Source organism: Talpa europaea (assembly GCF_964194135.1).
Source record: "Talpa europaea genome assembly, chromosome: 6".
NCBI lineage: Eukaryota > Metazoa > Chordata > Mammalia > Eulipotyphla > Talpidae > Talpa > Talpa europaea.
Genome location: NC_140072.1, coordinates 39274288 through 39286351, shown reverse-complemented (window position 1 = coordinate 39286351; position 12064 = coordinate 39274288). Strand labels below are relative to the sequence as shown.

At 35.7% G+C, this 12064-nt stretch overlaps 1 protein-coding gene across 3 annotated transcripts in view; it reads right to left on the bottom strand.

The window, feature by feature from the left end:
- Positions 1-435: 435 nt before the first annotated feature.
- TSGA10 (testis specific 10) overlaps positions 436-12064 on the bottom strand; it is a gene marked incomplete at both ends in the record, with an annotated part of 44666 nt that continues 33037 nt past the window's right edge. For 2 of the 3 annotated variants that reach the window (XM_084234593.1, XM_084234595.1), the window contains 4 exons: positions 436-585; positions 1071-1179; positions 3761-3963; positions 8865-9074. In XM_084234593.1, the coding sequence (XP_084090719.1) occupies positions 436-585; positions 1071-1179; positions 3761-3963; positions 8865-9074 (672 nt within the window). The remainder of the gene's footprint in view (positions 586-1070; positions 1180-3760; positions 3964-8864; positions 9075-12064) is intronic. The other variant, XM_084234594.1, reaches the window with a different exon arrangement.

Here is a 12064-nt window from a genome sequence, read left to right as displayed (position 1 = left end):
GGTTGCAAATAAATAAAAAAAAAGCATGTGTTGTTTCAAACACATATAAAGCAAATGGGTTAAACATTTAACAATGAGGATGGGTAAAAAGCATACTGATGTTCATTGTGTTGATTTAATTTTGAAATGATTTCCAAACAAAAAGGTCTTTACAAAATTTGTGACATATATGAATATATCTAAAATATTTTCCTAGAAAAATTTAACTTTTTACTTTCCTAGAGCATGTATTTCATATGGTACACAGTAAGTTTTTCATGTGCTTTTATCAACAAAATATTATAATACAACATACATGCTCTAGGAAAGTAATTATGTTGAAAATAACATTATGAATGATAGACTTTTTGTATTTCCCAACTCACTCAAATATTCATTATATAGACTGGGAAATATACTGCCATATGACCCCAAAAGAATGGATCCTTAAACCACTTACTCTTCTAATGATCGATCCAGGCCTCGGTCAGGAGATCGATGGTGAGCACGTTCTGGTGAATGACATTTTGCATTTTGCTTTATTGTAGAACTCAAATGGTAAGCATTACTTGAGTAATTCTGGCGGCGAAGCTCTTGCACAGCCCTCTCCCTAAAGCGAAACAGTGAGATTTTTAAACTTCATTTGCAGTGACATTATTACTACTACTATAAAACTAGAGTTCAATTCATACATTAAAAATCTAACCATCGGCGCCTCCCTGGTGGCACAAGGGGTTAAGTGTCAGCATTATGAAGCAATCCGCAGCCACTGCAGCACAAGTAAGATCCCCCAGGCAGGGAGGTGACCCACATGGTGCAGCAGACCTCTCCTGCCTCTGCCACTGCTACCCTCGGCAGTGTATTTCAGTCAATTTGTCTATTTTCCTTTTCTGCTCCCAACTCTGTCTCTGGTGAGTCCTCTCACCTCCCAACCCCCCTGCACCCCAGCTCCTATATACATAAATAATCTCTATAAATAAATAATATATACATACATAAATAAATAAAAATCTAACCATCATAAAATAAGCAAAATCTATTCTTATTCAAGAAACAATCATTTCCAGGCTGAACACTGCATAGAGACAAACTTGCCTTTCAAAGCGCTCTGTCCCGAGTTGTCTTTTGGTAATATCTAAATCAGCCTCCAGTTGTGTTACAACATTTCTGAATTGGGCAACATCTCTACTCTGGATGGCCCTATGAAAGAGAATGTGAGTGACAGGTGATTAAACGTAAAATATAGAGAGGATGACTAGAATACATTAAACCTTGCTAGCAATGGTCTCTCAACTAGATCCAAGTCAAACTGTGATTTTTATGGATAGACATATAAGTATATGCAAAATATGCCAATTTTAGATGTTGTAAACGTGCAAAGTAGCCTATGAAAAGACTATGCTGTCCCAATCCCATTCAATTAGTTAAACCTTTTCTGTCAGTTTCCCTATAATTAGATGGGGTGTTACTATCTATTGTACATCTATATTATCTATTACTATCTATTATATATCTATATTATCTATCTATTGCAAATCATTTTTATAAAAGTACATTGAGATATTATATGTATAGTAATATGAAATAACACTAGAATCATTAGCACCATGATTAATATGTTCTATTTTATAACTACACACACACATATACATATTATCAACCAAGAACTTTATATAGGCTTATAATGAAATTTAATATACTCAGTGTTAAAAACAAAATCTCTTCAATATAACAGAATTTTCTTAGGGCTAAATAATACTTCAAACCCTGTGATAAAACACATTCTCATCAGGAAGATAATGACAGATGAATGCTGCTTGCACAGAAGAGTCTGTCCTCTTTGTTTTCCGGATTGCATTATAGACTACTGAAATCTAAACTTTAGAGACTAAAAATACAAAAATGTATTATGCTCCCCAGTTCTACATGATAGTACTTAACAGCTGGGCTAAAAGAGAAAATGCCCTTTTAAGGTAGGAGTTTTGGCACACTTCACACACTTCACTAAGGACGATTTTCATTTATCAGCTTGAGAAAGTGATCCTGCAGAACGCGCTGAAGGTATAACCAAAGCACAGTTGCAGTGAGTGAAAAGACTCAGCCACAGCTGCCAAAACCTGAAAATAGTTTTTAAAACAAACTTGCCCTGATTCTGCAGCCTTCCTCTAAATGGCTAGTACCTGAGGCCATGATTTCCATTCTCTCATCCCATTTTCAAATGAGCGGGCAGGGTCTAGTTGGATAAAAAAGTGTCATAGATGGGACAGATAATGGGCTTATGGGTGTGGTGTGGTGACATGCAGCTGAGGCGGTGTGATCCTATGCTTCTGAATGGCATACAGTGTTGTAAAACATTGTTACCTCAATAAATAATAAACAAGCAAATAATTTTAAATGCTGTAAACAAACTTGAGTACCTTTTATTTGTATATGTTTTTGTAAAATTGTTTTTTTTAAAGATTTATTTATTTCTATAAGTACCGGGGTACAGGCCAGATGTGAAGGAGGGTGAGAGGATTCACCAGAGACAGAGTGGGGGACAGAACAGGCAGACTGACAAATTACACTGCTAAGGGGAGCAGCGGGAGAGACAGGAGAGGTCTGCTCGCCATGTGGGTTGCTCTGAGGCTGGCGGCGATAGAACCGGACAGCTTCACAGAGCGGTGCTCAACAGCCTGTGCCACCGGGGAGGCCCCTGTTTTTGCAAAATTGTTAAATAAATTTCAAGAATTGAAAAAAAAAAACAACAACACAGGGGCCTCCCCGGTGGCACAGTGGGTTGAGCACCCCGCTGTGAAGCTGTCCTCAGCCTCCGCAGTGTGGGTTTGATCCCGGTGGGCAGGCGAGAATCCCACATGGCACAGCAGACCTCTCCTGTCTCGCCCGCTACTCCCCTCAGCAGCGTATTTCTGTCGTCTGCCTGTTCTACTCCCCGCTCTGTCTCTGGTGAAACCTCTCACCCTCCCGTGCCTCTGGCCTGTACCCCATCTCTTGTATAAAAATAAATAAATCTTGAAAAAAAAAAAAAAAAGCAAAATCAGAGGTTAAGGGTCCATATTAGTTTTGTGAGAGGTAATCAAATTCCCAACCCTTCAGCTAAAGGTCTTGTGCTAACAATATTAGAGATTCTCAAAAAAACCAATGCTCTGGGTAGGTCTTTAGTTTCTGTGAATGCAGAAGTTCTTTTGTGTACCCAGTATAACTTATAGGTACATTAAGAAATACTATCTGCCAAGTGATAAGTACACCAGATGGATCCATATATAGAAAAATTGTTCTGATTTCAGAAGTGCTTTATTTCCCCCCCCAATCTGTTTATAGTATTTCCTAAAGACATTATTTCATTTATTTTTCCTACTTTTCAAATATTTTATTTTATTGTGGTAATACTATATTTTGGTATTGATTCAAGGGGATACTATCACACCTCTCCAGATGTATGTCACCAGCCACTCCCACCACCAAGACACCCACCATCCTATACCATAGTCCATTTGCTATCCACCTCCACACATTGCTATCCACCCTCCCCCACCCACTCTATTATATTCAAAGTTCTGTTGGAAACAAGAGATGATTAAACTTAAATTTAGACAAACACATAATAGAAATAAGCACTAAATCTCAGGCAAATCAGAATATTTCTGGCCCTTGGTTTAAATAATGGCAAATTATGGGCACTAAAACTTTCTAAATTCAACTCTTAAAACCCTCCCAATCTATAAAATGCCAAAAATTAAGAAACTAGGACTTAATGTTATTATATTGCTGACCAACTCACATTTTATTTTCTGCCAAACAAAGGTGTTCTTTAAGAAGCTGAATTTCAGATTCTTTTTCTTGAAGGGCTATCTGAGACTGATACTCTTTGTCTCGATTGGCCACCAGCAAAGCTTCTAGATTCTGCATGGAGATTCTCTCATTTGTCATCTGACTCCTGAGGAGTTCTATTTCAGAACGAGCAGAATCTAACTCATTCTCCATCTGTACAAAAACAGGAAGATAACCTATACTTATTCCCTTCATTCAACATATTATCAGAGATTCATTAAATGTATTATGTTCTAAATTGACAAACCTTTTTAATTTTTTGACTAAGAATTTTGTCCTTACCAAACCAAACACACACACAGAGTATCACTTTACCCAACTCTCTATCAAATCAAAAAATTCATTCAAGTAAAGACTTATTAATCCAGAACTGTAAACAATTTCCATTTCCACTTTTCATGTTTCTTTATACATTTCTACAAAACTGACATGGTGATATCTGTAACTACTGCTTTGTTATGAGTTAGGTGAATTACAAGCTTATGGAATGTCATTGTACTCCATAATAAGGCGGACATTCCCTCCTGCATAAATCGGTGGAAAGCTTCATTTCCTGAAGATCATTGTGAGCCTAGAATATGTTCTATAAGCCATTGTTATTCAAAGGAGGAAAACCAGACATAACTATTAAGAAAAAGCCTATTCCTTATCTTATAATATACATTAAAATAAATATATAGGCATTTGAAAAGTTAAATATGAAAAGATAAAGTCTAAGAAAATAGAATTAAATAAAAATGAAAATATCGGGGCAAATAAGGGAAGAACTTTCTAGACTGTGTACAATTTAAAAATGGTATCTGGAAATAAAAAACAAAGACATTGATAGACAGTATAAACTTTTTAAACAAAATTTATAAGGAAAAACTGGAAGAAAATAAATACAGTAAATAGTTGATCTTACTAATTTAAGAAACTGATACAAATTGATAAGAAATACAAAGTAATGATAGGAACAAAAATATGAATACAACTAATAGTGAACATATTGAACATTTTACCTTTATTAATAAGCAAATAAGTATAAATTTAAAATAAGATAATATTTCTAGTCCAGGGTTTCTTAACCTGGAGACTACTGATCTTTTTGGTTAGATAATTATGTGATATGAACTGCCTATACATAAGATGTTTAGCAGCATAGCATCCCTGACCTCTATTCATTAAAAGCCCGTAGCAGTCCCCACCCACCCTGTTTAAAACAATAAAAAATTTCTCCAGATACTGCCAAATGTCCTCTGAGGAGTAAATCACTTTCAGTTGACTCACTGTTGTTGTTTATCAAAGTGGCAAATTTCTTCATTGTATTGATTACATTATCATGGGCAATGACAATCTCATTTACTCTACTGGCAGGAATACAAAATGGGATATGACTATTTCTTGGTAATAGCTTTTTTTAAATGTAATTCATTTACCATACAGCTCACCCATTAAAGTTTAAAATTAGGGCCTTCCTAGTGGCATAAAGAGTTAAGCACTGCACTGTGAAATATCTGCAGCCTCTGCAGCACGAGTTCAATCCCTGGCTGTTCAATCACCAGGTATCTCCCCAGCCAGGGAGATAACCACTGGCACAGCAGACCTCTCCTGTGTCACCTGCTGCTCCCCTCAGCAGTGTATTTCAGTCAGTCTGCCTGTTCTGCTCCCCACTCTGTCTCTGGTGAATCCTTTCACCCCCTCCACCTCTGGCCTGTACCCCAGTTCTTAGATACATAAATATATTAAAAAAAAATAAAGTTTATAATTAAGTGTCTTCAGTATATTAACAGAGTTGTATGTTCATAACATAATCTCACAATCTAATGTTAGAACTTTCCCATAATCCCCAAATGAAACTCAGCACCCATTACCAGCTATACATCTATAGCACCAGCCTCAGTAATCCCTGACCTATTCTCTATTTCTATGATCTGCCTTATTCTAAACATTTCATATATATATATATATATATATATATATATATATATATATATGTTCTTGGTCTTTTGTGACTGATTTCCTTCACTTGATATGTTTATAAGAGTCATCCATGTTTTAGGAAGTATCAATACTAAAGTACATTTATTGTTAAAAAAATTCCTTACATAGATGTAGGAATATTTGAGTTATTTACACTTTCTGGCTATCACAAATAATGCACTAAAAACATTTGTGTACATTTTTAGGGGCAGGGACATATGTTTTCATTCCTCTTGGATAGGCAGGAGTAGAATTTCTAGGTTTTATGTAATCCTATTTCTCATATTTAGAGAAACTGCCAAAATCTATGAAACTTGAGGCATTATTCTATGTGAAATAGTCCAGTCACAAAAATACAAATACTACATGATTCCACTTATATGAGGTACTTAGATTAGTTAAAATCATAGAGACAGAATACAGAATGGTGGTTGCAGGGGCTGGGGAGGGGACAATGGCTGTTATTGTTTAATAGGAAGAGTTTCAGACTTCAAGATGAAAAGAGTTATGGGGATGGATAGCGGTAATGGCTCTACAACATGAATATATTTAATACCATTGAAATATACAATAAAAAACGTTAAGATGGTAAAGATTACATTATGCTCCTTTTAACACATAAAAAAACATTGTGAGAATAGTAAATAAACTACAAAATGTGTAACATCCCTAAAACAATAAAAATATTAATTACTTTAATTCTAATTATTAAAGGAATTAAATACTCTTAAAATATTAAAAAGTAGCAACTTAATATGTAATTCTACTGCTAAAGGTAATGATTTTAAAAACATAAAGATTACTGGAATATACCTTATCTGGTAATGGCATAGTGTTATTCTAATAAGCAATGGGATAATATTTTCTGGTATTTCATCTTTATGTTGTTTCAGTTGTTACAGCAACACATATGACTTTTCCATTTGAAAACAGCAAGTAAAAACGCCTTTAAAGAAAAAATTAAGGACATACTATTGGAACTTGTAGGGGCATGATATGCCACTGAGCAGGTTTTCCATGATCCCATGCAGACGGGGTAAAGGAGGAGTCAGAGTCCTCAGTGGTTTTTGCAGGTCTTTTATTTAGATTTATCAGGAATATGGCAGGCAGGGACTCTGGGGGTCCGGGAGGCTGGCAGTCTTCCCAGCCCCCAGCAAGTCTTCACTCTATCTGGGCTCTCCGGCATTCTCTGCTTCTCTCTCGGCTTCTGCTGGCATCCCCGTAATGCTGCCCTTAAAAACCCAGGCTTAGCCCAGGTGAATCCCATCTACATATACCCACACCCTACTCCAGGTGCCCGCCATCAGGCATGCGTTCAGGACCACAGGGTTCCGTCATCTATCCTAATGGTGGGAGGGCAGAAAAGCCTGACATTTTTTTCTTACCCTACAGAACTTTTACAGTAAGTATCTATTGATGAGTTACATCCTTCATTACAAAGTTCTTACTGACTTTAACAAACCCTAGAAACTGAGACTTCCAGAGTGGAAGGGGAAGAGAGAGAACAAAGTGGTGAGGGAGCACAGTGGACTATGATTGAGGACTACGTGTGCTTTGGTAGTAGGTATGTATAGGAACAACATCTGAAGGGGGAGATCCTATACCTCTCAATCATATAACATTGTAAACCAATGTTACTTCAATTGAAAAATAACTAATTTAATGAAAGGGAAAAAATAAAATAACAATGAAAAAGTTCTTGCTGAAAAAAATAATTTAAGGAAGAGTGAGGATTTTGGCATATAACATTTGTTACTAAATTATTAACAGTTGATTCTTATAGAAATCAACAACCACATAATTCTTAAAAGCATTATATCCTAGCAAATAGTAAACAAAAAAAGTTAAATAGGATTTGGTAATAACAGAAAGGTAAACACGATCAAAAGTGTTATTTCAATCACACCATGTAGATTGTATGCATATTCCTTTAGTATATGAGCTCCACCTGCTCTCCAGACACATTTCTACTCACTTTTCCTATACATGCTATACTGGCCATTGCAAGTTACTTACTATTTACTCAAGAATTCCATTTATACATCCATACCATCACTACACTATTGTTCCTACTAAAATGGGATGTCCCATCTTTTCTGAGCTCAGTAGTATCTTTGTAAACTCTTCCCTGAAACCCCTGGAAGTTATAGGAATTATCTCTAAAAACTTGAGTATTTCTAAGTAGTACACAATTCATCCAAAATTATTTGTATGGTAACACTTGAAGGTCTTGCGGGCAGAGGTCTGTATCTTTTGAACTTTATATTCGCAGTGGCAAGTACAAAGTCAGGTACATGGTGGATACAATCAACTGAATTACAGTTGAATAGTACCCAGCCAATTCGTAAATAAATCCAGCTTAAAAGAGTATCATTAAAGTTATAATTTAGTTGGGAAAATGTCAACTTTGTGGTTCTTTGCTTATTGCTGTATCAGTGTGTGTAGGAGCAGGATTGACACAGTGCATGATTTCTGATCCAGCAGACCGGGTAAAGGAGGAATCAGAGTCCTCAGTGACTTTTGCAGGTCTTATTTAGAATTACCAGGTATAGGGCAGGCAGGGGTGCTAGGGGCAGGGAGGCTGGCAGTCCTCCCAGGCCCCAGCAAATCCTCACTCTATCTGGGATCTCTGGCATTCTCTCTGCTTCTCTTCTCTCGGCTTCCATTCGTTCTTGGCTTTTGCTGGCGTCCCCATGACGCCGCCCTTATAAACTGTCTCTCAGCCCAGGTGTACCCACTTCAGGTGCGTGCCATCAGGCATGCATTCAGGACCACAGGGTTCTCTCATCTATCCTAATGGCGGGAGGGCAGAAAAGCCTGATACCTTTTTCCTTACCCTACAGTATGTTTTATAATTCTTCTGGCTAAAAATAAATGCAAATTACCCATTGAAAGGAAGAGGTTCTGTTACCATCTTGAATTGTTTGGAAAACAACAGTCACAAATTAATCCCCTGGACTTTAAAAATAAAATCTAAAGCTGAAAGACATGGCTTGATGTAGTACTTTATAAAAATTTTGCTTTTTGCAAAATTTTAGTGGTTTTATAGCAATAGTAATGTTAAAAGAACCATTTAAAAACATATTACGTACCATTTCTATTTCTTGATCTTTAGCAACCAGCTGTCGATTAAGAAGTTCTTTGCTTGAGTCAAGTTTAATACAAAGTTCTCTCGTGGAAGACAAATCTGCAAGGGCAGACACTTTTTCAAACTGAACTTTTTGAAGCTCCTCTTCCATCTTAACAAGAGACTTATGTAAAGTAGAAATCTGGGACTTGTAAGACCTTTCTGCATTTAAGTGCTGCAAGGACAAAATTATTATAGATACATAATTTTTAAAACTTGAAAAAAAAACAATATGGAAAAGTACGGCAAATTTTTTAATGATGGTGCACTTAGATTATAAGGTACTTTAAAGGATATAGGTGGTAATAGGTTCAAAATACTCAGGGAAAGAGTAATTTAGATTTCAGATTGCTATAAATAAAATCCAAGTCTAAGCTGGTCAATGATCACTTTTTAGTGTATTTACAAAACAACTTTTCCCCCTTAAAAGTCTCAGATCTGGGCCTCCCCGGTGGCGCAGCGGTTGAGCGCTGGGTTGCAAAGCTGCCCGCAGACTCTGCAGCGCCGGTTCGATCCCCGGCTGCTCCCCGGCCACCGGAGGAGGGTCCCACATGGCGCGCAGACCTCTCCTGCCGCCCGCTGCTCCCCTCAGCAGTGTACTTCGGTCCTTCTGCCTGCTCTGCTCCCCGCTCTGGCTCTGGTGAATTCTCTCACCCTCCCGTGCTTCTGACTGTACCCAGTGCTTGTATAAATAAATAAATCTTAAAAAAAAAAAAAGATTAAAAAAAAAAAAGTCTCAGATCTAAAACCCGTTGCAATATATACATGTTTTGTCTATGTTCTGTCTATGCCCACCATTTCAATTATTCTATAATATAAATGTTATTGTTTTTTAAAAAGATAATTTAGGAAAGAACACATCTGGAGGCACCACACTAACTCATTTTAATATATACTATAAAGCTATATTAACTAAGACAGTGTGATACTGGCTAAGGACAGAACAGAAAATGATCTAAATATGATCATTTGAGTTTTGCCAAAGGTTCTTAAATAATACAATGGTGAAGGATAATCAAGTTATTCTGGACAATTTCATATTGAAAAAAAATTAATCTTGACCCTTATCTTAAATCATATATAAACATTAATTGAAAATGTATCACAGATCTAAATATAAGCTATAATAGTATAAGATTCCTAGAAAAAAGTTGTAAGTACCTTGTTATATGCAAAATTTTATTACAAAAAAAGTATAAATTACAAAAGAGGAACATCTAAAGTGTTCAAAAATATTCTTACAACAATAAGAAGACAATCTAATGAAAAGATGGGCTACACATTTCAACATATACTTCATAAAAAAATTATTAGTGAACAATAAAATGTGTACAACTGTTCAACATCATTAGTCATGAAGAAAATGCAAAATAAACTACAAAGTGATAACCCTACACATCTGTTAACAATCTCATATGTTGGAAAAGATTTAGAGCAACTGAAAATCTAATACAATGCAACTGAAGGTATGAAGTGGTACAACCAGTTTGGTACTTTCCTGCAAAGTGAAGCACACTTATGATCCAGCAAATCTACTCCGAGTTATTTATGCAAGAAAAATCAAAACTTATGTGCATACAGAGACTTATATACAATGATCACAGTGATGCAATTTTATTCATAAGGGCCAAAAACTAAAGACACCCTATTAAGTATAGAATTGTGTTCCCTCAAAATTCCTACGTTGAAGCCCTAACCCCCAAAGTGACTGTATTTGGAGTAGCACTTTTAAAGAGGTAATTAAAGTTAAATGAGGTCATAAATATGGGGTCTTAATTCATTATGACTGATATCCCTATAACAAAAGGGGATACAACAAGGAAGTACACGTACAGAGGAAAGGTGTTGTGAGGACACAGCAATAAGACAACTATGAATGAAATAGGTTGAGGGCCCTCAGAAGAAACCAAACTTGCAAGCACCTTGATTCTGGACTTCTATCCTCAACAATTGTGAGAAAATACATTTCCATTGTTTAAACCATCCAATATGTGCTTTTTTGTTATGGCAGCCCAAGGAGACTATGTCCATCAATAGGTGAATAAATAAATAGTTACAGGGCAAAACATAGATGAATCTTTTTTGTATTGTTTTCATATTATTTGGATAAATGGCTAATAGTGGTATTGTCAGATGACATGGAATTTCCATTTTTATTTTAAGAGCTCTTCATACTGTTTTCCATAAGAGCTGCACCAACTTGCATTCCCACCAACAGTAATCAGTTCCTTCTTTTACTGCAACCTCACCAACATTTGTTGATTTTGTTCTTTTTTATATGGGCCATTCTCACAGGTGTTAGGTGGTATATAAATGCGGTATTGATTTGCATTCCCTTATAATAAGTGATGTTGAACAATTTTTCATATGTCTATAGGCCACCTGAACGTCTTTTTTAAGAAAAGTATCTATTTAGGTCCTTTGCCCATTGCTCATTTTTTGATTGGGTTGTTTTGTTATTGCATTGTATAAGAACTTTGTAAATTTTGGAGATAAGCCCCTTGTCAGAGTGTGATGTGTTATTATTTTTCCCCATTCTATAGGTTATCCAAAATCATAGACAGTATTGTAAACCCATGTTACTCCAATAAGGAAAAAAAATACATATATATATATGTATATATATATATATATATATACATGTATATATATTAGCTCCAAGAGCACATTATCGGCAAGCAGATAGATAAATTGATCAATGGAGTAAAATGCATGAAAACTTATTTTTACAACAACGTAGACTTGTAATTCAGCGAGGAAAGGATGATGGATATACATTCACAAAAGCATTAAATTACAGCTCTTTTTCAAATGATACATGAAATCAAATCAAGTGGCTTAAAGATCTAAAATGTAAGGAAAAATTTTATGCTTTTAGAATTTTTGAGTCCCCTTATTTAAAGGAAAATATGAGAAAAAAACCCTGGATTTGTGATAGTAAAGGGTTTCTTAAAGCATATATGAAAGCATAAGTCACAGGACAAACAACTGACAATAAACCTAACTGTCAGAACGAGCATTTCATTTATATTGCAAGCACGTTAAAAGGCAAGCCAAAGGTTGTTAAAAGATAAACATAATACCTTTAAAATTTTACTAAAAAGAATATCTAGAAAATTTCTGTAAATCAAATGAAGATAAACAACCCAGTAGAAAAATGGCAAA